Source organism: Gobius niger, assembly GCF_951799975.1.
Source record: "Gobius niger genome assembly, chromosome: 5".
In the NCBI taxonomy this organism is placed as follows: Eukaryota; Metazoa; Chordata; class Actinopteri; order Gobiiformes; family Gobiidae; genus Gobius; species Gobius niger.
The window spans coordinates 14,630,170-14,653,939 of NC_136856.1; the positions used below are offsets into that span (position 1 = coordinate 14,630,170).

The window sequence follows — 23,770 nt, forward strand, 5'->3', positions numbered from 1 at the left end:
CTGTAAAGTAATGTCATAAACCTCTTGACTAAACACTGGTTTATTGTCATTACTGTCCAGAACAACAACAGTCACATTTAGAGTCCCTGATCTTTGAGGTTTACCTCCATCAACAGCGGTAACAAGTAAAGTGTGTCTGCTGCTTTGTTCACGGTCTAATGGTTTCTTTAAAACGAGAAATGGTGTTTTTCTCAAATCACTTTCCCGAATATTAATGTCAAAATGTTCATTTGCAGACAGAGTGTAGGTGCGGATTGAGTTCATTCCTGCGTCAGGATCATGGCCAGAGTGAAGCTGAAATCGTTTTCCTGGTAAAGTGTTCTCTCCGATTTCAAACGTTTGGTTATTTTTAGGAAATCTTGGTGCGTGATCGTTCACATCAGTGATTTCTACAACCACATAGTGAATCTCCAAAGGGTTTTCTACCAGAACCTTCAGCTCCATCAGACACGTCCCGCTGCCCTGACACAGCTGCTCTCGGTCAATGTGGCCGTGGACGAACAAAGCGCCATTGTCAGGGTTTACGTCAAAAACAGCTTCGTTCGTTTCAGAAACAACTCGGAACCGTCTCTCACCCAACGAGGAAACATCAAGACCAAGATCCTTTGCGACATTTCCAACAACAGTCCCGTCCTTCACCTCCTCGGGAACAGAGTATCTGATCTGAGCCAAAGCGCGCGGTCCAAAAAACAGCAGCAGAGCCGAGCACAAAGCGATCCACGAGCAGCTCCTTAGTCCAAAAGATCTCTCCATTTGACTTGTGAAGTATTTCAATATAAACAGTACAGTCACCAGGCGCCAAACCCACAGCAACCACGATGCAACTGAACAGTGCGCTCGGGTTAGACAGAAACAAAAGGTTCTGAGGAGCAGAGGAGGGACATACTGTAAAAGAGGTCTCTCGGTGAAATAGTGCCGCCCTGTGGACATATGAGAGAACTTAATGCACATCTTGCAGAAGGATTTGATAAGTCGTCAACTATACTGGTGACTATAGTACTTGAAGTAGTCTAACCCATTATACACAACCTGTGCTTATAAAAATCTTTACTACAAACAACGAAGTGCAAAGTGAAAAATGCTAACTTATCATTCACTGCCTACAGTGTACTATTTTAATTTGATTTTTGTTTATAAAACCACATAGTACACAGGTTGAAAAACAATTCCGAGAATTCAATATGTTGTGCGGAAATGTCTTTGTCAGACTCCAGTCAGTCCTTCAGCACCAAGGACAGCGGTCGGCAAGGAGGCACGGGGCAACACATTTCAATGTTTGTGACCGTTAAGAATTAACTTTAAAATATTGTTTATAGCTGTACATGTTTTACAGTATTGCCCTCAAAGGTAATTCACACAACAAACGGATTATATGAATGATGAAATTTATTGGCGCAGACTATTGCCTCTGTTAAACCCACAAAGACATTGGTGTTACTTAAAAAAAATCAAATGTGAATTAAAAAAGCATTTGCAGTTAGTCAACATTGGAAATAAAAAGAAAAGCTGATGAAAAACAATAAAATCAGCATTTTTTTTCAAGAATAATTATAACTGTTAAGGATGAACGCAACGTGTTACCATACCTCCTCAGAGGGCCTCCTCCTGTCAGGCAGCACCAGAGTGTTGGCTTGGCTCCCTGGGACTATAGTGGATCCTACGCTCATTCTGGGTCCAACTAACATGTAGCGCTTGTCTCCAGATCTGTACTGGATGCTGTGACACAGAGTCCCGTCATAGTTCGTGTCCTGTAAGTACTTGGAGGTGTAGTCAGTGCTGGACTTGGAGCACTGCATTGCAATCAGCACAATGATACTGATAATGAACAGAGCTGAGACCGAGGCCAGAGTTATCATCAGGTAAAAAGTCACATTAGTGTCCTCAGCGTCTTTAGCGGAGCTCTTCACATCAGAAGCTGCAAAAGCCTCTCTGGGCTCCACCACTTTGACAAGCACAGTAGCTGTAGCTGAGAGGGACACGTTGCCATTGTCTTTGACCAGTATGACGAGTCTGTGCTCGGCCTCGTCTGTCTCTGTGAATGAGCGAAGTGTCCTGATCTGTCCTGTGTAGCGGTCCAACCCAAACAGACTGTGGTCAGTCACTTCCTGCAGTGAAAACAGCAGCCAGCCGTTATATCCGATATCAGCGTCATAGGCTCTGACTTTAGTCACCAAGTGTCCTGCGTTCACATTGCGGGGGAGCTCCTCCACTCCTTCAGCAGAGCCATTAGAGCTGACTGGATACAGAATGACTGGAGCGTTGTCGTTCTGATCCAAAATAAACACGTGCACTGTCACGTTGCTGCTCAGTGACGGAGTCCCAGAGTCTGAGGCCACGACTTGAAACTGGAACGACTTTAATGTCTCAAAGTCAAAGCTTTTCAAAGCTGTAATGTGTCCGTTTACACTATTAATATTGAGAAATGAAGTCACTTTATTTTCCTCACTTCCATCTCTATAAAGATGATAAGAAATTTGAGCATTTTCACCTTCGTCATGATCAATAGCCTGAACGGAAAACAGTTGAGCTCCTGGTTCGTTTCCCTCAGTGATATAAAAAATATATGGCTTTAGGACAAACTCTGGGCTGTTGTCGTTCACATCTGAAATAATAATAATGATGCTCTTCTCAGATTTAAGTGAGGGCTGGCCGTGGTCTTTAGCAACTATAGAGAGAACATACTCTGACTGTGTCTCTCTGTCCAGAGCAGATTTAGACACGAGTGAGAACATTTTGTCTTGTAGAGAAGGAGACAGTGTGAAGGGAACATCTCCTTCTATTGAACATGTCACTTTCCCGTTCAGCCCAGAGTCTCTGTCATTAACACTGATCAGAGCCACAGTGGTCCCGGGCCGAGAGTCTTCAGGAATGGAGCTGGAAAACGAAGTGACTTCAATCTCAGGCGCGTTATCGTTCACGTCTATTATTTTAATTATCACATTTTTCTGTGTGGCCAATGGAGGAAATGCTTTGTCTGAAGCTTCGACTTCGACTATATATTTCTCTTTCTCTTCAAAGTCTATTAAACCCTTGACAAGAATATCTCCTGTCTGTGGATTAATGTCAAATAAATTTAATAATCGTTGTTTTACGCTGTTGCTAAACGCATAAACCACCTCTCCATTTGCTCCCTCATCCAAATCTGTGGCATTAACTTGTATCACATTTGTTCCCACTGGAACATTTTCAGTGAGCGTCACAGAAAAATCACTGTTACTGAAAATAGGTGCATTATCATTTATGTCCAATACATTTATAATAATTGTACTTTCCCCAGATTTTGGTGGTTTTCCTCCATCTATCGCCGTAAGCACCAGGGAGTGGCGCGTGTTCGCTTCTCTGTCTAAAGGTTTTTGTACAATTAATGTTGGTATTTTTCCATCTTCTTCCATATCTTTAACTTCTAAACGGAAATGTTCGTTTGCACTAAGTCTATATTGCTGTATGGAAAATTGTCCGCTGTCCAAATCTCTCGCTGCTTTGAGAGGAATCCGTACACCCGGTAACACAGACTCAGAAATCTCAAGCGTTGTCTCCGGTTCAGGGAAAATGGGCGCATTGTCGTTTATGTCCTGAACCTCCACTCCAACGTAGTGCACCTCCAGAGGGTTTTCTAACACGGTTTTCACATCAATTAAACAAGTGCGGATTTTCTCACACACTTCTTCCCGGTCAATCTTACGGCTCACGTACAAATAACCGTCTCTTTCATCGACGTAAAAAAGTGACTCTGCAGCACCAGAAACAATTCGATACTTTCTGTCTTTGAGCGCACTTTTATCCAAACCCAAATCCTTGGCTACATTCCCGACAATGGTTCCTTCTTTGACTTCCTCAGTGATAGTGTACCTCAGCTGCGCAGAGGCCATTGTCCACAAAGCTATGGCGAAAACACAGCTACACCTCCATCGTTTTGCGCTCCTCTTTAGATACTCCATGACTTCCAAAATAATCAAACAATTTACAGATCCACGAATAAAATCGATTTATGTGAAAAGCCAATTCATCCAGACACTGAACTCATCACTCTCCACTCACATTCCAGAAAGACAACAGCCAGCGTTATTGTTCTCACCCAAAACAGAAAAGTGGGCGGGACTGAAATGTAAGCTCAGCCCACTAAACAGCCAATGACTATGTGACAGCGACACCATGTGATATCATTGCAAACTAATTTGTTCAAGTATTGTTTGTTAATTAATGCGTTTTGCGAAATATATTAAAAGACAAACAACCAAAGTGCACACTGTTTGTCAATAGAACAATGATCATCCAGCACCTTGGACAGTGAATATTGTTTATTTTCACTGAAAATCATACAGAACGAATAAAAAAATAAGGAAAACAAACAGCACATGTAAGATTTCTTGAACACTGCCTTATATATATTTTTTCTATTTTTATTTTTTTTATTCAATGGTACAGTGCCATTATGGCAAATATTAAGTCAAATCATACTGTACATGTGTGTAAGGATGAAGTGAATCTACTTTAAATCTATGAGAATTATGAAGAAATCCACAACTGGGCATGGTAAAAAGACAAAGTAAAGCCAATCTTAATGAATTACATTTACCTCCTCAGAGGGCCTCCTCCTGTCAGGCAGCACCAGAGTGTTGGCTTGGCTCCCTGGGACTATAGTGGATCCAACGCTCATTCTGGGTCCAACTAACATGTAGCGCTTGTCTCCAGATCTGTACTGGATGCTGTGGCACAGAGTCCCGTCATAGTTTGTGTCCTGTAAGTACTTGGAGGTGTAGTCAGTGCTGGACTTGGAGCACTGCATTGCAATCAGCACAATGATGCTGATAATGAACAGAGCTGAGACCGAGGCCAGAGTTATCATCAGGTAAAAAGTCACATTAGTGTCCTCAGCGTCTTTAGCGGAGCTCTTCACATCAGAAGCTGCAAAAGCCTCTCTGGGCTCCACCACCTTGACAAGCACAGTAGCTGTAGCTGAGAGGGACACGTTGCCATTGTCTTTGACCAGTATGACGAGTCTGTGCTCGGCCTCGTCTGTCTCTGTGAATGAGCGAAGTGTCCTGATCTGTCCTGTGTAGCGGTCCAACCCAAACAGACTGTGGTCAGTCACTTCCTGCAGTGAAAACAGCAGCCAGCCGTTATATCCGATATCAGCGTCATAGGCTCTGACTTTAGTCACCAAGTGTCCTGCGTTCACATTGCGGGGGAGCTCCTCCACTCCTTCAGCAGAGCCATTAGAGCTGACTGGATACAGAATGACTGGAGCGTTGTCATTCTGATCCAAAATAAACACGTGCACTGTCACGTTGCTGCTCAGTGACGGAGTCCCAGAGTCTGAGGCCACGACTTGGAACTGGAACGACTTTAATGTCTCAAAGTCAAAGCTTTTCAAAGCTGTAATGTGTCCATTTTCAGCGTTCACGTTCAGGAAAGTCGCTACGTCTTTATCGTGTCCTGTGCGCGCAATATTATAGGAAACATCTGCATTTTCATTTTTATCTTTGTCTGTAGCAGTTACAGAGAACAGTGACGTTCCTGCCACGTTATTTTCTACAATATAAAAGTACAGAGGGCTCTGTTCAAACTGTGGACTGTTGTCGTTTACATCTAATATGTGAATACTGAGAGTTTTAGTGGTTGATAAAGGAGGCTCCCCACAGTCAGAGGCTTTTATTGTTATGTCATAATTTGACACCTCCTCTCTGTCCAGGAAATCTTTAGTGACAACTGAATATGTGTTTTCTTTATAGGAGGGTTTGAGCTCAAAAGGCACGTTGTTTGTTATGTGAGCGAGGATTTTACCATTGACTCCAGAGTCTTTGTCTGAAAAACTAATGAGAGAAACTACTGTCCCAGGTTTGGAGTCTTCAGACACTGTGTTTGACAGTGACGTCACATCTATTTCTGGTGCATTATCATTTTCATCTATTATTTTAATAATAACTCTACATTCACCTGTTAATGAAGGCGTGCCTTTATCGGTAGCGTCTATGCCTAATTCATATTGCTTTACTTTTTCATAGTCAATTGAACCCTTTACAGTAATTTTTCCTGTCAGCCTTTCTAATTGAAATAAGCTATAAACGTTTTGCTTTAGCGTTTCACCAAGACTATACTCGATTTCCCCGTTTATTCCTTCATCATCATCTGTTGCATTTACTGTAAATACTACAGTTCCTAATTCTACATTTTCTTTCACGTGAATCTGATAAACCTCTTGGCTAAAAATAGGTCTGTTGTCATTACTGTCAAGAACAACAATATTCACATTCAGTGTCCCTGATTTTTGAGGTTTCCCTCCATCAACTGCTGTCACGATCAGAAAGTGTTCTTTTTTGGTTTCTCTGTCGAGTGATTTCTTAAGAACTAAGAACGGAGTTTTGTCCTCATCGCTATCACGAATATTGATGTCAAAATATTCATTTGCAGACAGAGTGTAGGTGCGGATTGAGTTCATTCCTGCGTCAGGATCATGGCCAGAGTGAAGCTGAAATCGTTTTCCCGGTAAAGTGTTCTCTCCGATTTCAAACGTTTGGTTGTTTTTAGGAAATCTTGGAGCGTGATCATTGACATCAGTGATTTCTACAACCACATAATGAATCTCCAAAGGGTTTTCGACCAGAACCTTCAGCTCCATCAGACACGTCCCGCTGCCCTGACACAGCTGCTCTCGGTCAATGTGGCCGTGAACGAACAAAGCGCCATTATCAGGGTTTACCTCAAAAACAGCCTTATTCGTTCCAGAAACAACTCGGAACCGTCTCTCACCCAACGAGGAAACATCAAGACCAAGATCCTTTGCGACATTTCCAACAACAGTCCCGTCCTTCACCTCCTCGGGAACAGAGTATCTAATCTGAGCCGAAGCGCGCGGTCCAAAAACCAGCAGCAGAGCCGAGCACAAAGCGATCCACGAGCAGTTTCTCAGAACAAAATGCGTCTCCATTTAGCTCGCAATCTACTCCAGTATGTTTTGCATTAAAACAGCACAAACCCTAAAAGACAGAATCCACAGCAAGGAACGATACAAGTGACCACTGCGCTCCAGTAAAAGAGAAACAAAAGGGTCCGTGAGAGGCAGGGGAGGGATATAGTGGAAAAGACTGTTCTCAGTGAAGTTGCGCCGCCCTGTGGTCACATGATAAAATATGTTGAATCACGCCCCATCAGAACAATCACTGCTGACAGTCCGAAATGCATGTTCTCAAAGAAATATAAACCCAACATACGCAGAAGATTTAAATTCAAGCATGATTATGTGTCTCCTCAGGAGTCTTTCAGCACCACGGACAGCGCTCGGACGGGAAGCGCAACACGGACAACGCTTTACAAAATTGTTCAGGGATGCTTGGTTTAATATTTCGCACCTAAAACTTATTTATTAATGAAAAGGGTTTTGTGAATTTAAAAATACATATAATGATGTCAAATATGTTTTAAAGTTTGAATCCAAAAATGCTGTAAAATAAACGAATACATGCCTGAAGAAATAGATCAATAAGAATAAATACATATTTTAAATCTGCAGTAATTGGATACATAACTAGGTGAATAAATATCACGTCTCAGTAAAGTAACTTTTAATGGCCCATGATCGCACTGGTCTTAAATATAATATTTTCAATCAGTCAAAGTAACAACAAAAAAGATTGTACTATACAGTGGCCAAATATTTTTTAACATTATGTGTGAGGACAAACCAGTGTTACCATACCTCCTCAGAGGGCCTCCTCCTGTCAGGCAGCACCAGAGTGTTGGCTTGGCTCCCTGGGACTATAGTGGATCCTACGCTCATTCTGGGTCCAACCAACATGTAGCGCTTGTCTCCAGATCTGTACTGGATGCTGTGGCACAGAGTCCCGTCATAGTTCGTGTCCTGTAAGTACTTGGAGGTGAAGTCAGTGCTGGACTTGGAGCACTGCATTGCAATCAGCACAATGATACTGATAATGAACAGAGCTGAGACCGAGGCCAGAGTTATCATCAGGTAAAAAGTCACATTAGTGTCCTCAGCGTCTTTAGCGGAGCTCTTCACATCAGAAGCTGCAAAAGCCTCTCTGGGCTCCACCACTTTGACAAGCACAGTAGCTGTAGCTGAGAGGGACACGTTGCCATTGTCTTTGACCAGTATGACGAGTCTGTGCTCGGCCTCGTCTGTCTCTGTGAATGAGCGAAGTGTCCTGATCTGTCCTGTGTAGCGGTCCAGCCCAAACAGACTGTGGTCAGTCACTTCCTGCAGTGAAAACAGCAGCCAGCCGTTATATCCGATATCAGCGTCATAGGCTCTGACTTTAGTCACCAAGTGTCCTGCGTTCACATTGCGGGGGAGCTCCTCCACTCCTTCAGCAGAGCCATTAGAGCTGACTGGATACAGAATGACTGGAGCGTTGTCGTTCTGATCCAAAATAAACACGTGCACTGTCACGTTGCTGCTCAGTGACGGAGTCCCAGAGTCTGAGGCCACGACTTGAAACTGGAACGACTTTATTGTCTCAAAGTCAAAGCTTTTCAAAGCTGTAATTTGTCCATTTTCAGCGTTCACGTTCAGGAAAGTCGCTACGTCTTTATCTTGTCCTGTGCGCGCAATATTATAGGAAACATCTGCATTTTCATTCTTATCTTTGTCTGAAGCAGTTACAGAAAACAGTGACGTTCCTGCCACATTATTTTCTACAATATAAAAGTACAGAGGGCTCTGTTCAAACTGTGGACTGTTGTCGTTTACATCTAATATGTGAATACTGAGAGTTTTAGTGGTTGATAAAGGAGGCTCCCCACAGTCAGAGGCTTTTATTGTTATGTCATAATTTGACACCTCCTCTCTGTCCAGGAAATCCTTAGTGACAACTGAATATGTGTTTTCTTTATAGGAGGGTTTGAGCTCAAAAGGCACGTTGTTTGTTATGTGAGCGATGATTTTACCATTGACTCCAGAGTCTTTGTCTTTGACTCGAATGAGAGAAACTACTGTCCCAGGTTTGGAGCCTTCAGACACTGTGTTTGACAGTGATGTCACATCTATTTCTGGTGCATTATCATTTACATCTATGATTTTAATAATGACTCTACATTCACCAGTCAGTGGGGGCGTGGCTTTATCTGAAGCCTCTATGTCTAATTCATATCGGTTGTTTTCTTCAAAATTAATCTGTGTTTTTGTTGTAATTTCTCCTGTCATTTTATTTAATTTAAATACGTTATCAACCCCTTGAATCAACGATTCTCTCAGACTATATTCAATTTCGCCATTAATCCCCTCGTCTGCATCAGTTGCATTGAGCCTAATTACTACAGTTCCTATTTGTGCATTTTCTTGTAAAGTTATGTCATAAACCTCTTGACTAAACACTGGTTTATTGTCATTACTGTCCAGAACAACAACAGTCACATTTAGAGTCCCTGATCTTTGAGGTTTACCTCCATCAACAGCGGTAACAAGTAAAGTGTGTCTGCTGCTTTGTTCACGGTCTAATGTTTTCTTTAAAACGAGAAACGGAGTTTTGCCCAAATCACTTTCACGAATATTAATGTCAAAATGTTCATTTGCAGACAGAGTGTAGGTGCGGATTGAGTTCATTCCTGCGTCTGGATCATGGGCAGAGTGAAGCTGAAATCGTTTTCCTGGTAAAGTGTGCTCCCAAATTTCAAACGTTTGGTTATTTTTAGGAAATCTTGGACCGTGATCATTGACATCAGTGATTTCTACGACCACATAGTGAATCTCCAAAGGGTTTTCGACCAGAACCTTCAGCTCCATCAGACACGTCCCGCTGCCCTGACACAGCTGCTCTCGGTCAATGTGGCCGTGGACGAACAAAGCGCCATTATCAGGGTTTACCTCAAAATTAGCTTCATTCGTTTCAGAAACAACTCGGAACCGTCTCTCACCCAACGAGGAAACATCAAGACCAAGATCCTTTGCGACATTTCCAACAACAGTCCCGTCCTTCACCTCCTCGGGAACAGAGTATCTGATCTGAGCCAAAGTGCGCGGTCCAAAAACCAGCAGCAGAGCCGAGCACAAAGAAATCCACGAGCAGCTTCGCAGAACAAAATGCCTCTCCATTTGACTTGTAATCTACTCCAGTAAGTTTTGCATTAAAATAGCGCAATTACAAAAAGACCACATCCACTGCAAGGCAAGATACAAGTGACCACTGCGCTCCAGTAAAACAGGAACAAAAGGGTCCGTGAGGCGCAGGGGAGGGATATAGTGGAAAAGACTGTTCTCAGTAAAGTTGCGCCGCCCTGTGGTCACATGATATAATATATTTAATCATGCCATCTGAACCTTCACTGCTGAAAGTCTTGAATTCATGTCTTCAAAGAAATATATACCCAAAATGTGCAAAGGTTTAAAATTATACTGTGATTATGTGTCTTTCAGCACCAAGGACAGCGCTCGAAGACAACAGTGTGCGCAAAACCGTCTACTTTTTGCTAAATTGCTCATATGCCTGCATGATTTAATGTTTCGCTGTACAATAATGTTATGAATTGTTGAAAAGACTTTTGTGAATTTTGCATGGGCCTGCAAGGAAAAATGAGGATGTTAAATATTTCTCAACCCGACAAAGCGTTTCACATTAACAAAATAAATAAACGAATATATAAACAGATAAAACTAATTCAAATACATTTTAAACATGCGATAATTGGATTCACGAATCAATTAATCGTACTGGATTTCAAAGAATTCAACGGTGACCACCAATATAGAAATATTTTACGACAAAGGAATATTTTCAACATTACGTGTGAGAACGAACCCGTCTTATCTTACCTCCTCAGAGGGCCTCCTCCTGTCAGGCAGCACCAGAGTGTTGGCTTGGCTCCCTGGGACTATAGTGGATCCTACACTCATTCTGGGTCCAACTAACATGTAGCGCTTGTCTCCAGATCTGTACTGGATGCTGTGGCACAGAGTCCCGTCATAGTTTGTGTCCTGTAAGTACTTGGAGGTGTAGTCAGTGCTGGACTTGGAGCACTGCATTGCAATCAGCACAATGATACTGATAATGAACAGAGCTGAGACCGAGGCCAGAGTTATCATCAGGTAAAAAGTCACATTAGTGTCCTCAGCGTCTTTAGCGGAGCTCTTCACATCAGAAGCTGCAAAAGCCTCTCTGGGCTCCACCACTTTGACAAGCACAGTAGCTGTAGCTGAGAGGGACACGTTGCCATTGTCTTTGACCAGTATGACGAGTCTGTGCTCGGCCTCGTCTGTCTCTGTGAATGAGCGAAGTGTCCTGATCTGTCCTGTGTAGCGGTCCAACCCAAACAGACTGTGGTCAGTCACTTCCTGCAGTGAAAACAGCAGCCAGCCGTTATATCCGATATCAGCGTCATAGGCTCTGACTTTAGTCACCAAGTGTCCTGCGTTCACATTGCGGGGGAGCTCCTCCACTCCTTCAGCAGAGCCATTAGAGCTGACTGGATACAGAATGACTGGAGCGTTGTCGTTCTGATCCAAAATAAACACGTGCACTGTCACGTTACTGCTCAGTGACGGAGTCCCAGAGTCTGAGGCCACGACTTGAAACTGGAACGACTTTAATGTCTCAAAGTCAAAGCTTTTCAAAGCCGTAATGTGTCCATTTTCAGCGTTCACGTTCAGGAAACTCGCTACGTCTTTATCTTGTCCTGTGCGCGCAATATTATAGGAAACATCTGCATTTTCATTCTTATCTTTGTCTGTAGCAGTTACAGAGAACAGTGACGTTCCTGCCACGTTATTTTCGACAATATAAAAGTACAGAGGGCTCTGTTCAAACTGTGGACTGTTGTCGTTTACATCTAATATGTGAATACTGAGAGTTTTAGTGGTTGATAAAGGAGGCTCCCCACAGTCAGAGGCTTTTATTGTTATGTCATAATTTGACACCTCCTCTCTGTCCAGGAAATCCTTAGTGACAACTGAATATGTGTTTTCTTTATAGGAGGGTTTGAGCTCAAAAGGCACGTTGTTTGTTATGTGAGCAATAATTTTACCATTGACTCCAGAGTCTTTGTCTTTGACTCGAATGAGAGAAACTACTGTCCCAGGTTTGGAGTCTTCAGACACTGTGTTTGACAGTGACGTCACATCTATTTCTGGTGCATTATCATTTACATCTATGATTTTAATAATTACTCTGCATTCACCAGTCAGTGGGGGCGTGCCTTTATCTGCTGCTTGCACCTCTAATTCATAGAAGTCATTTTCTTCATAATCTATCGGTCCTTTTATCATAATGTTTCCAGTTATTTTGTCCAATTCAAAAATATTAAATATGTTTTGCTTTAGGGTTTTTGCGAGGCTAAATTCAATTTCTCCGTTTGCTCCTTCGTCTGGGTCTGAGGCCGTTAGTCTAAATATTGAAGTTCCTACTTGTGTGTTTTCTTTTGTTGTAATTTCATAAACCTCTTGACTAAAAACCGGTCTATTGTCATTGATATCGAGAACAATAATAGTAAGATTTAGTGTCCCTGATTTTTGAGGTTTACCGCCATCAACTGCTTTCACTTGGAGGAAATGCTCACTGCTTTGTTCTCTATCCAACATTTTTTTCAGCACAAGAATAGGTATTTTATCCCTATCGGTTTCCCGAATATTAATGTCAAAATGTTCATTTGCAGACAGAGTGTAGGTGCGGATTGAGTTCATTCCTGCGTCAGGATCATGGGCAGAGTGAAGCTGAAATCGTTTTCCTGGTAAAGTGTGCTCCGCTATTTCGATAGTTTCGTTAATTTTCGGAAATCTTGGACCGTGATCATTGACATCAGTGATTTCTACAACCACATAGTGAATCTCCAAAGGGTTTTCTACCAGAACCTTGAGCTCCATCAGACACGTCCCGCTGCCCTGACACAGCTGCTCTCGGTCAATGTGGCCGTGGACGAACAAAGCGCCATTATCAGGGTTCACCTCAAAAACAGCTTCGTTCGTTTCAGAAACAACTCGGAACCGTCTCTCACCCAACGAGGAAACATCAAGACCAAGATCCTTTGCGACATTTCCAACAACAGTCCCGTCCTTCACCTCCTCGGGAACAGAGTATCTGATCTGAGCCACAGCGCGCGGTCCAAAAAACAGCAGCAAAGCCGAGCACAAAGCGATCCACGAGCAGTTTCTCAGAACAAAATGCCTCTCCATTTGGCTCGCAATCTACTCCAGTAAGTTTTGCATTAAAACAGCACAAACCCTAAAAGACCAAATCCACAGCAAGGAAAGATACAAGTGACCACTGCGCTCCAATAAAACAGAAACAAAAGGGTCCGTGAGAAGCAGGGGAGGGATATAATGGAAAATACTGTTCTCAGTGAAGTTGCGCCGCCCTGTGGTTACATGATGCAATATATTGAATCACGCCCCATCTGAACAATCACTGCTGACAGTCCGAAATTAATGTTCTCAAAGAAATATAAACTCAACATACACAGAAGTTTTAAATTCAAGCATGATTATGTGTCTCCTCGTGTGTCTTTCAGCACCACGGACAGTGCTCGGACGGGAAGCGCAACACAGACAACGCTTTGCAAAATTGTTCAGGGATGCTTCGTTTAATATTTCGTACCTAAAATGATCGTATTTATTATTTAAAAGGGTTTTGTGAATTAAAAATACATATACTTGTGTCAAATAATTTCAAAGTTTGAATCCAAAAATACTGTTAAATATACGAATACATGCACGTACAAAAAGATCAATAAAAATGCGAATATATTTTAAATCTGCAGTAATTGGATACATAGATACGTAAATAAATATCACGTGTCAGTAGAGTAACTTTTTATGGCCCATGATCGCACTGGTCTTAAATATTATATTTTCAGTCAGTCAAAGAAACAATAAAAAAATATTGTACTACACAGTGGCCAAATATTTTTCAACATTATGTGTGAGGACGAACCCGTGTTATCTTACCTCCTCAGAGGGCCTCCTCCTGTCAGGCAGCACCAGAGTGTTGGCTTGGCTCCCTGGGACTATAGTGGATCCTACGCTCATTCTGGGTCCAACTAACATGTAGCGCTTGTCTCCAGATCTGTACTGGATGCTGTGGCACAGAGTCCCGTCATAGTTTGTGTCCTGTAAGTACTTGGAGGTGTAGTCAGTGCTGGACTTGGAGCACTGCATTGCAATCAGCACAATGATACTGATAATGAACAGAGCTGAGACCGAGGCCAGAGTTATCATCAGGTAAAAAGTCACATTAGTGTCCTCAGCGTCTTTAGCGGAGCTCTTCACATCAGAAGCTGCAAAAGCCTCTCTGGGCTCCACCACTTTGACAAGCACAGTAGCTGTAGCTGAGAGGGACACGTTGCCATTGTCTTTGACCAGTATGACGAGTCTGTACTTGGCCTCGTCTGTCTCTGTGAATGAGCGAAGTGTCCTGATCTGTCCTGTGTAGCGGTCCAACCCAAACAGACTGTGGTCAGTCACTTCCTGCAGTGAAAACAGCAGCCAGCCGTTATATCCGATATCAGCGTCATAGGCTCTGACTTTAGTCACCAAGTGTCCTGCGTTCACATTGCGGGGGAGCTCCTCCACTCCTTCAGCAGAGCCATTAGAGCTGACTGGATACAGAATGACTGGAGCGTTGTCGTTCTGATCCAAAATAAACACGTGCACTGTCACGTTGCTGCTCAGTGACGGAGTCCCAGAGTCTGAGGCCACGACTTGAAACTGGAACGACTTAAATAACTCAAAGTCAAAGCTTTTCAAAGCTGTAATTTGGCCATTTTCATTGTTAATATTAAGAAATGAAGTCACTTTATTTTCCTCACTTCCATCTCTGTAAAGATGATAAGAAATATGAGCATTTTCACCTTCGTCATGATCCACAGCTTGAACTGAAAACAGGTGCGCTCCTGGTTCGTTTCCCTCAGTGATATAAAAACTATATGGCTTTAGGACAAACTCTGGGCTGTTGTCATTCACATCTGAAATTACTATTATGATGCTCTTTTCAAATCTCAGTGAGGGCTGGCCGTGGTCTTTAGCAACTATAGAGAGAACATACTCTGACTGTGTCTCTCTGTCCAGAGCAGATTTAGACACGAGTGAGAACATTTTGTCTTGTAGAGAAGGAGACAGTGTGAAGGGAACATATCCCTCTATTGAACATGTCACTTTCCCGTTCAGCCCAGAGTCTCTGTCATTAACACTGATCAGAGCCACAGTGGTCCCGGGCCGAGAGTCTTCAGGAATGGAGCTGGAAAACGAAGTGACTTCAATCTCAGGCGCGTTATCGTTCACGTCTATTATTTTAATTATCACATTTTTTTCTGTAGTCAGTGGGGCTAAACCTTTGTCTGACGCTTCTACCTCAAATTCATATGTGTCTTTTTGCTCAAAATCTATTGGCCCTTTCACGCGTATTTCACCGCTTGCCTGATCAATTTCGAACAATTTAAACAATCCGCTATTCACACTGCTACCAAACCTGTAAACGACATCTCCGTTTGGGCCATCATCTATGTCGGTTGCATTTACTTGTATTACTGTTGTTCCAATTGGGCTATTTTCAGTGAGATTAATGCTGTATGAATCTTTTGTAAATATCGGTGCGTTGTCATTGACATCTATTACGTTTATGATAATATTAGTCTCGCCAGATTTAGGTGGTTTACCTCCATCTAATGCTGTAAGCACTAACAAATGGCGCCCTGTAGTTTCTCTATCTAAAGGCTTTTGTACTATCAATATTGGTATTTTGCCATCGTATTCTTTGTCCTTCACTTCTAAACGAAAATGTTCATTTGTACTTAGCCTGTAATGTTGAACAGAGTAAACACCGCTGTCTGGGTCTTGCGCAGGTTGTAATTTATAGCTTTTCCCGCTTAAAACGGATTCTGAAATATCAAAAGTTTTTTCTTTTTCTGGGAAGCTGGGGTAATTATCATTGACATCAAGTATCTCGACTGAAACGTAGTGAACTTCGAGGGGGTTTTCCAGGACTGTTTTCAGGTTTAGTAAGCAGGTATTGCTCCACTCACACACCTCCTCTCGGTCAATCTTTCGGCTCACGTACAACATGCCGTCGTCTGGATTTACGTGGAACAGCGGCTCTTTCGCGTCAGTCACAATCCGGTATTTTCGGTCTTTTAACGAACCTTTGTCCAATCCCAGGTCTTTTGCAACGTTCCCCACAAGTGTCCCCGCCTTGACTTCTTCAGCAATCGAGTATTTCAACTGTGCAAAGGCCTCGTCCCACAAAACCGCAGCAGATGTAAAAATGGCCCACAGCAGCCGCATCCTTTGTGCTTTAGATGCCCTTTGTTCCATCATCGCAACCAGCAACTTCAAATCCAAAACAAAGCGAAGCCGCGCGTAAGTGCATCAAAAAAATTAAACAACTCCGAGTAAAAAAACGTGTAAACGAATGTGTCAGAGTCTTGAAAATCTGAGCTGTTTTAAAACGTCAACTTGGTCGCTTATGGACCCAACTCCGAATGTGCCAGGCTCTGTTAAGGGGCGGTCTGAATGCTAATGATTTGGGTGCGGTGATGCCTGCTCGCGCACTGACACCAAGCGCCTTTCGTGGGTGCTGCATTATAAATTTAACAGAAGGAGCCTCCGAAAACCATAATCGTTGAACTCAACATTTCCCGTCGTTTAACAACAATAAATAGCCTCCGTTTCCAGAGACAGAGATAAGCTAAAGACGTGGCGTGCGCAAGAGATTCGTTGAACGATAACACGTGTAATCTCCAAGACTAAACACTCCAAGAGAAACACTGTACTCAAATGAATAATTACTATGAAAGAAAAGGAGAGGAAAGAAATGTTGTCATGGTGAACTTCAGTGGACTATTTTCAAAGGATTTATGTTGTGCCTATAGTTTATTTGTTTGTTTGTTTATTTGAAACAAATACAAGAAAGTTCATGCTTATGGTCTGAGGACAATGAGTTGTTGGGATTGATGTTGTACATTGGAGGGAATAAATTAAAACAATGCATCCTTTAAAGTAAAAAATGCTTATCATAAAAAATAAATGATGCGGAAATGTCAGTCTTGATTTATTATTTCTCCTCGCTGAACATGTTTCCATTTCCTTTTCTAAGTTTTCAATTATGTTTGAATTGCAACTTAAAACTATTGTCAAGATGTGCAAATACAGTGTTTCAACAATGTACAAGTAAAAACGCCTGAAACTAAGAACATAATGTAATTGTTTAATTTACTTATTTTTAATATAAATACACAAGTCCATGGTTGCGATCATCTTACCTCCTCAGAGGGCCTCCTCCTGTCAGGCAGCACCAGAGTGTTGGCTTGGCTCCCTGGGACTATAGTGGATCCTACGCTCATTCTGGGTCCAACTAACATGTAGCGCTTGTCTCCAGATCTGTACTGGATGCTGTGGCACAGAGTCCCGTCATAGTTTGTGTCCTGTAAGTACTTGGAGGTGTAGTCAGTGCTGGGCTTGGAGCACTGCATTGCAATCAGCACAATGATGCTGATAATGAACAGAGCTGAGACCGAGGCCAGAGTTATCATCAGGTAAAAAGTCACATTAGTGTCCTCAGCGTCTTTAGCGGAGCTCTTCACATCAGAAGCTGCAAAAGCCTCTCTGGGCTCCACCACTTTGACAAGCACAGTAGCTGTAGCTGAGAGGGACACGTTGCCATTGTCTTTGACCAGTATGACGAGTCTGTGCTCGGCCTCGTCTGTCTCTGTGAATGAGCGAAGTGTCCTGATCTGTCCTGTGTAGCGGTCCAACCCAAACAGACTGTGGTCAGTCACTTCCTGCAGTGAAAACAGCAGCCAGCCGTTATATCCGATATCAGCGTCATAGGCTCTGACTTTAGTCACCAAGTGTCCTGCGTTCACATTGCGGGGGAGCTCCTCCACTCCTTCAGCAGAGCCATTAGAGCTGACTGGATACAGAATGACTGGAGCGTTGTCGTTTTGATCCAATATAAACACGTGCACTGTCACGTTGCTGCTCAGTGACGGAGTCCCAGAGTCTGAGGCCACGACTTGAAACTGGAACGACTTTAATGTCTCAAAGTCAAAGCTTTTCAAAGCCGTAATGTGTCCATTTTCAGCGTTCACGTTCAGGAAAGTCGCTACGTCTTTATCGTGTCCTGTTCGCACGATATTATAGGAAATATCTGCATTTTCATTCTTATCTTTGTCTGTAGCAGTGACAGAGAACAGTGACGTTCCTGCCACGTTATTTTCTACAATATAAAAATACAGAGGGCTCTGTTCAAACTGTGGACTGTTGTCGTTTACATCTAATATGTGAATACTGAGAGTTTTAGTGGTTGATAAAGGAGGCTCCCCACAGTCAGAGGCTTTTATTGTTATGTCATAATTTGACACCTCCTCTCTGTCCAGGAAATCCTTAGTGACAACTGAATATGTGTTTTCTTTATAGGAGGGTTTGAGCTCAAAAGGCACGTTGTTTGTTATGTGAGCGAGGATTTTACCATTGACTCCAGAGTCTTTGTCTTTGACTCGAATGAGAGAAACTACTGTCCCAGGTTTGGAGCCTTCAGACACTGTGTTTGACAGTGATGTCACATCTATTTCTGGTGCATTATCATTTACATCTATGATTTTAATAATTACTCTGCATTCACCAGTCAGTGGGGGCGTGCCTTTATCTGAAGCCTCTATGTCTAATTCAAATCGGTTGTTTTCTTCGAAATTAATCTGTGTTTTTGTTGTAATTTCTCCTGTCATTTTATTTAATTTAAATACGTTATCAACCCCTTGAATCAACGATTCTCTCAGACTATATTCAATTTCACCATTAATCCCCTCGTCTGCATCAGTTGCATTGAGCCTAATTACAACGGTTCCTACTTCTGCATTTTCTTGTAAAGTTATGTCATAAACCTCTTGACTAAAAACTGGTTTATTGTCATTACTGTCCAGAACAACAACAGTCACATTTAGAGTCCCTGATCTTTGAGGTTTACCTCCATCAACAGCGGTAACAAGTAAAGTGTGTCTGCTGCTTTGTTCACGGTCTAATGGTTTCTTTAAAACGAGAAACGGAGTTTTGCCCAAATCACTTTCACGAATATTGATGTCAAAATGTTCATTTGCAGACAGAGTGTAGGTGCGGATTGAGTTCATTCCTGCGTCTGGATCATGGGCAGAGTGAAGCTGAAATCGTTTTCCTGGTAAAGTGGTCTCTCCAATTTCAAACGTTTGGTTATTTTTAGGAAATCTTGGAGCGTGATCATTGACATCAGTGATTTCTACAACCACATAATGAATCTCCAAAGGGTTTTCTACCAGAACCTTCAGCTCCATCAGACACGTCCCGCTGCCCTGACACAGCTGCTCTCGGTCAATGTGGCCGTGGACGAACAAAGCGCCATTGTCAGGGTTTACCTCAAAATCAGCTTCATTCGTTTCAGAAACAACTCGGAACCGCCTCTCACCCAACGTGGAAACATCAAGACCAAGATCCTTTGCGACATTTCCAACAACAGTCCCGTCCTTCACCTCCTCGGGAACAGAGTATCTGATCTGAGCCAAAGCGCGCGGTCCAAAAAACAGCAGCAGAGCCGAGCACAAAGCGATCCACGAGCAGCTTCCTGCGAAATATTGCCTTTTCATTTCCAAAGCCATAAGTCCATTTAACTAAATAAGAAATAAGAACTCAGAGGACCTCCAAATAATCCACCAATGCGCAGGATACAAGTGACCACTGCGCTTCAGTTAAACAGGAACAAAGGCTCCGCGAGGAGGGACAGGGAATGAGATTTCTATGTGAAGTACTGCCGCCCCGTGGAGAGCACAGATCTTCAAGAAATAAATAACTCCTTTGTGTCCTCAAACAAATATACGCATGACACGTGTTTAAAACAGATTGTTGTATGCATAAAAATATGCTGCCACCCTGCTCTGTCCTACAGTGTCACGGACAGTGGTCTGGCTTTACACACTGCGCAGCACTCCTCCAACTCCAAGCGTATCACAGCCCTTTAAATACTCTAAGTATCAAATTAGGGTTTTATCGGAGAAAAAAAATGAATCTACTTAACAATTACTGTTCAGCCACATAGGAAAATCATTGTGTAACCGGTGAACATTTCTAATCAACAATCAAACCAGCATTATTAATTCTGACCTAAAATACTTTCGGACTAAAAAAAAATTGTCAGGCATATTTTTCCACAACCGAGCAAGATTCTTTAAGTAATATGCCTTAATTCTTCTTTGTTATTCGATGCTGTAAGTGGCTGACACTGATCAAATGTATTTAATCACCACCCACCTGATCAGACCCTGCGCGCCGTCCACAAAGTACAAGAGTCGCAAACAAGTGACCATATTGTGAAGCTGGTTGTTAATAAATCCTTTCACAAAAAATTATGTCGAATCGCTGTATTTTACTCTTCAGTGAAAGCATAAAATAACCGAGAGCTGTTAACACTTCTCAATTTGATATTAAAGGCGAAAGGCGGGAAGAAGTCATGTTGGACCCGCGGCTAATGCATGGAGGAGTGCCCCCTCGCGGCAAAGAACAGAGGAAGAGCCAGTAAATATTAGTCAGTAAAACTATATGTATTGAAATTTATTCCACTCATTTTCAATATTCATGTTCATGAATATTGAGATATTGTTTACGAGGTAAAAATGACATGTCTTTCAGAACCATGGACAGCGATTGAACTGAGGCCTGACAACTTCAGCAAAGTGCCATAAAATGTGGATTTAGTGAAATCAAATGCGAGAATAATCAGCGTAAAAAATTAAGTTATATGAATAAAAAACAAAATAACGCTGAAAGCACAAAAATATTTTCACTTTGCTTTTATTTGTTTTTGTTTTTTTGTTTTTTTTAACAGTATCACTTTGCATTTGTATTAAATGCAAAGTGTAAGAGCTGTTATAAGGAATGAATTGAAAATTAATAATTCAGCACCATGGACAACAATCATAAGACCAACAATATACTATACCATGATCTGAGAATATATATATATTTCAGTAAAGAAAAAAATAAAAGACAAAGTGTTCTCTTTAAAAAAAATAAAAAAAAAAATGAAAAAGATCTTACCTCCTCAGAGGGCCTCCTCCTGTCAGGCAGCACCAGAGTGTTGGCTTGGCTCCCTGGGACTATAGTGGATCCTACGCTCATTCTGGGTCCAACTAACATGTAGCGCTTGTCTCCAGATCTGTACTGGATGCTGTGGCACAGAGTCCCGTCATAGTTTGTGTCCTGTAAGTACTTGGAGGTGTAGTCAGTGCTGGACTTGGAGCACTGCATTGCAATCAGCACAATGATACTGATAATGAACAGAGCTGAGACCGAGGCCAGAGTTATCATCAGGTAAAAAGTCACATTAGTGTCCTCAGCGTCTTTAGCGGAGCTCTTCACATCAGAAGCTGCAAAAGCCTCTCTGGGCTCCACCACTTTGACAAGCACAGTAGCTGTAGCTGAGAGGGACACGTTGCCATTGTCTTTGACCAGTATGACGAGTCTGTGCTCGGCCTCGTCTGTCTCTGTGAATGAGCGAAGTGTCCTGATCTGTCCTGTGTAGCGGTCCAACCCAAACAGACTGTGGTCAGTCACTTCCTGCAGTGAAAACAGCAGCCAGCCGTTATATCCGATATCAGCGTCATAGGCTCTGACTTTAGTCACCAAGTGTCCTGCGTTCACATTGCGGGGGAGCTCCTCCACTCCTTCAGCAGAGCCATTAGAGCTGACTGGATACAGAATGACTGGAGCGTTGTCGTTTTGATCCAATATAAACACGTGCACTGTCACGTTGCTGCTCAGTGACGGAGTCCCAGAGTCTGAGGCCACGACTTGAAACTGGAACGACTTTAATGTCTCAAAGTCAAAGCTTTTCAAAGCCGTAATGTGTCCATTTTCAGCGTTCACGTTCAGGAAAGTCGCTACGTCTTTATCGTGTCCTGTTCGCACGATATTATAGGAAATATCTGCATTTTCATTCTTATCTTTGTCTGTAGCAGTGACAGAGAACAGTGACGTTCCTGCCACGTTATTTTCTACAATATAAAAGTACAGAGGGCTCTGTTCAAACTGTGGACTGTTGTCGTTTACATCTAATATGTGAATACTGAGAGTTTTAGTGGTTGATAAAGGAGGCTCCCCACAGTCAGAGGCTTTTATTGTTATGTCATAATTTGACACCTCCTCTCTGTCCAGGAAATCTTTAGTGACAACTGAATATGTGTTTTCTTTATAGGAGGGTTTGAGCTCAAAAGGCACGTTGTTTGTTATGTGAGCAATGATTTTACCATTGACTCCAGAGTCTTTGTCTGAAAAACTAATGAGCGAAACTACTGTCCCAGGTTTGGAGTCTTCAGACACTGTGTTTGACAGTGACGTCACATCTATTTCTGGTGCATTATCATTTACATCTATGATTTTAATAATGACTCTACATTCACCAGTCAGTGGGGGCGTGCCTTTATCTGAAGCCTCTATGTCTAATTCATATCGGTTGCTTTCTTCATAATTAATCGGTATTTTTGTTGTAATTTCTCCTGTCATTTTATCTAAATGAAAAATGTTTTTTACCCTTTGAATCAACGATTCTCTCAGACTATATTCAATTTCGCCATAAATCCCCTCGTCTGCATCAGTTGCATTGAGCCTAATTACAACGGTTCCTACTTCTGCATTTTCCTGTAAAGTAATGTCATAAACCTCTTGACTAAACACTGGTTTATTGTCATTACTGTCCAGAACAACAACAGTGACATTTAGAGTCCCTGATCTTTGAGGTTTACCTCCATCAACAGCGGTAACAAGTAAAGTGTGTTTGCTGCTTTGTTCACGGTCTAATGGTTTCTTTAAAACGAGAAACGGAGTTTTGCCCAAATCACTTTCTCGAATATTAATGTTAAAATACTCATTTGCAGACAGAGTGTAGGTGCGGATTGAGTTCATTCCTGCGTCAGGATCATGGCCAGAGTGAAGCTGAAATCGTTTTCCTGGTAAAGTGTTCTCTCCGATTTCAAACGTTTGGTTATTTTTAGGAAATCTTGGACCGTGATCATTGACATCAGTGATTTCTACAACCACATAGTGAATCTCCAAAGGGTTTTCGACCAGAACCTTCAGCTCCATCAGACACGTCCCGCTGCCCTGACACAGCTGCTCTCGGTCAATGTGGCCGTTGACGAACAAAGCGCCATTATCAGGGTTTACGTCAAAAACAGCTTCATTCGTTCCAGAAACAACTCGGAACCGCCTCTCACCCAACGAGGAAACATCAAGACCAAGATCCTTTGCCACATTTCCAACAACAGTCCCGTCCTTCACCTCCTCGGGAACAGAGTATCTGATCTGAGCCAAAGCGCGCGGTCCAAAAACCAGCAGCAGAGCCGAGCACAAAGCGATCCACGAGCAGTTTCCCGCTAGATATGGCCTCTTCATTTCCATTGGCAAAGGTTAATTTGATTGAATAAAAACTAAACAGCCAGAGGACCTCCAAATAATCCACAGACGCGCAGGATCCAAGTGACCACTGCGCTTCAGCTGAACAGGAACAAAAGGCTCCGTGAGGAGGGACAGGGGTTTCTATGAGAAGTACTGCCGCCCTGTGGCGGATAAACCGGCGAGCATTTTCTCCGATTATTTAAATTGTGCCATTGGCTTCAAGTTCTCGTGAAATATATACAAGTCATAATGCACAACTTTCAACCAATATATACAAACCCTTTGTACGCACATTTTCGTTCCCAACTTGATCTAACCTTAAATATCACGAACAGCGGTCGGGCTGTACAAACCTTGCAACACTCCTCCAACCCCAAGTTTTTGATGCATTGCTTTCAATACGCCATCCCGGTTCAAAAA

General features: G+C 42.5%; 4 protein-coding genes across 4 annotated transcripts; all 4 read right to left on the reverse strand.

Moving 5' to 3' along the window:
- Positions 1 to 445: 445 nt before the first annotated feature.
- On the reverse strand, positions 446 to 6,998 carry LOC306963532 (uncharacterized protein). Its single transcript, XM_079557106.1, has 3 exons — positions 4,565 to 6,998; positions 1,587 to 3,983; positions 446 to 862 (listed from the first exon to the last, which is right to left on the reverse strand). The coding sequence occupies exons 1-3, from the start codon at positions 6,926 to 6,928 to the stop codon at positions 590 to 592; spliced, it is 5,034 nt and encodes a 1,677-aa protein (XP_079413232.1). The 5' UTR covers positions 6,929 to 6,998; the 3' UTR covers positions 446 to 589.
- Positions 6,999 to 7,687: 689 nt separating this feature from the next.
- LOC306963533 (uncharacterized protein) lies at positions 7,688 to 13,306 on the reverse strand (the record flags this gene model as incomplete). Its single annotated transcript, XM_079557107.1, has 2 exons — positions 10,760 to 13,306; positions 7,688 to 10,060 (listed from the first exon to the last, which is right to left on the reverse strand). Exons 1-2 carry the CDS (start codon positions 13,115 to 13,117, stop codon positions 7,688 to 7,690), a joined length of 4,731 nt encoding a protein of 1,576 aa, XP_079413233.1. The 5' UTR covers positions 13,118 to 13,306.
- A 535-nt stretch (positions 13,307 to 13,841) lies between these two features.
- Positions 13,842 to 19,823, reverse strand: LOC306963534 (uncharacterized protein). The gene is made up of 2 exons (XM_079557108.1): positions 17,193 to 19,823; positions 13,842 to 16,299 (listed from the first exon to the last, which is right to left on the reverse strand). The coding sequence occupies exons 1-2, from the start codon at positions 19,558 to 19,560 to the stop codon at positions 13,880 to 13,882; spliced, it is 4,788 nt and encodes a 1,595-aa protein (XP_079413234.1). The 5' UTR covers positions 19,561 to 19,823; the 3' UTR covers positions 13,842 to 13,879.
- Positions 19,824 to 20,983: 1,160 nt separating this feature from the next.
- LOC306963762 (protocadherin alpha-3-like) lies at positions 20,984 to 23,422 on the reverse strand (the record flags this gene model as incomplete). The annotated part of the gene is made up of 1 exon (XM_079557456.1): positions 20,984 to 23,422. A coding segment is annotated over exon 1 (2,370 nt), but the record flags the coding sequence as incomplete, so codon positions are not given.
- Between the last annotated feature and the right edge of the window lie 348 nt (positions 23,423 to 23,770).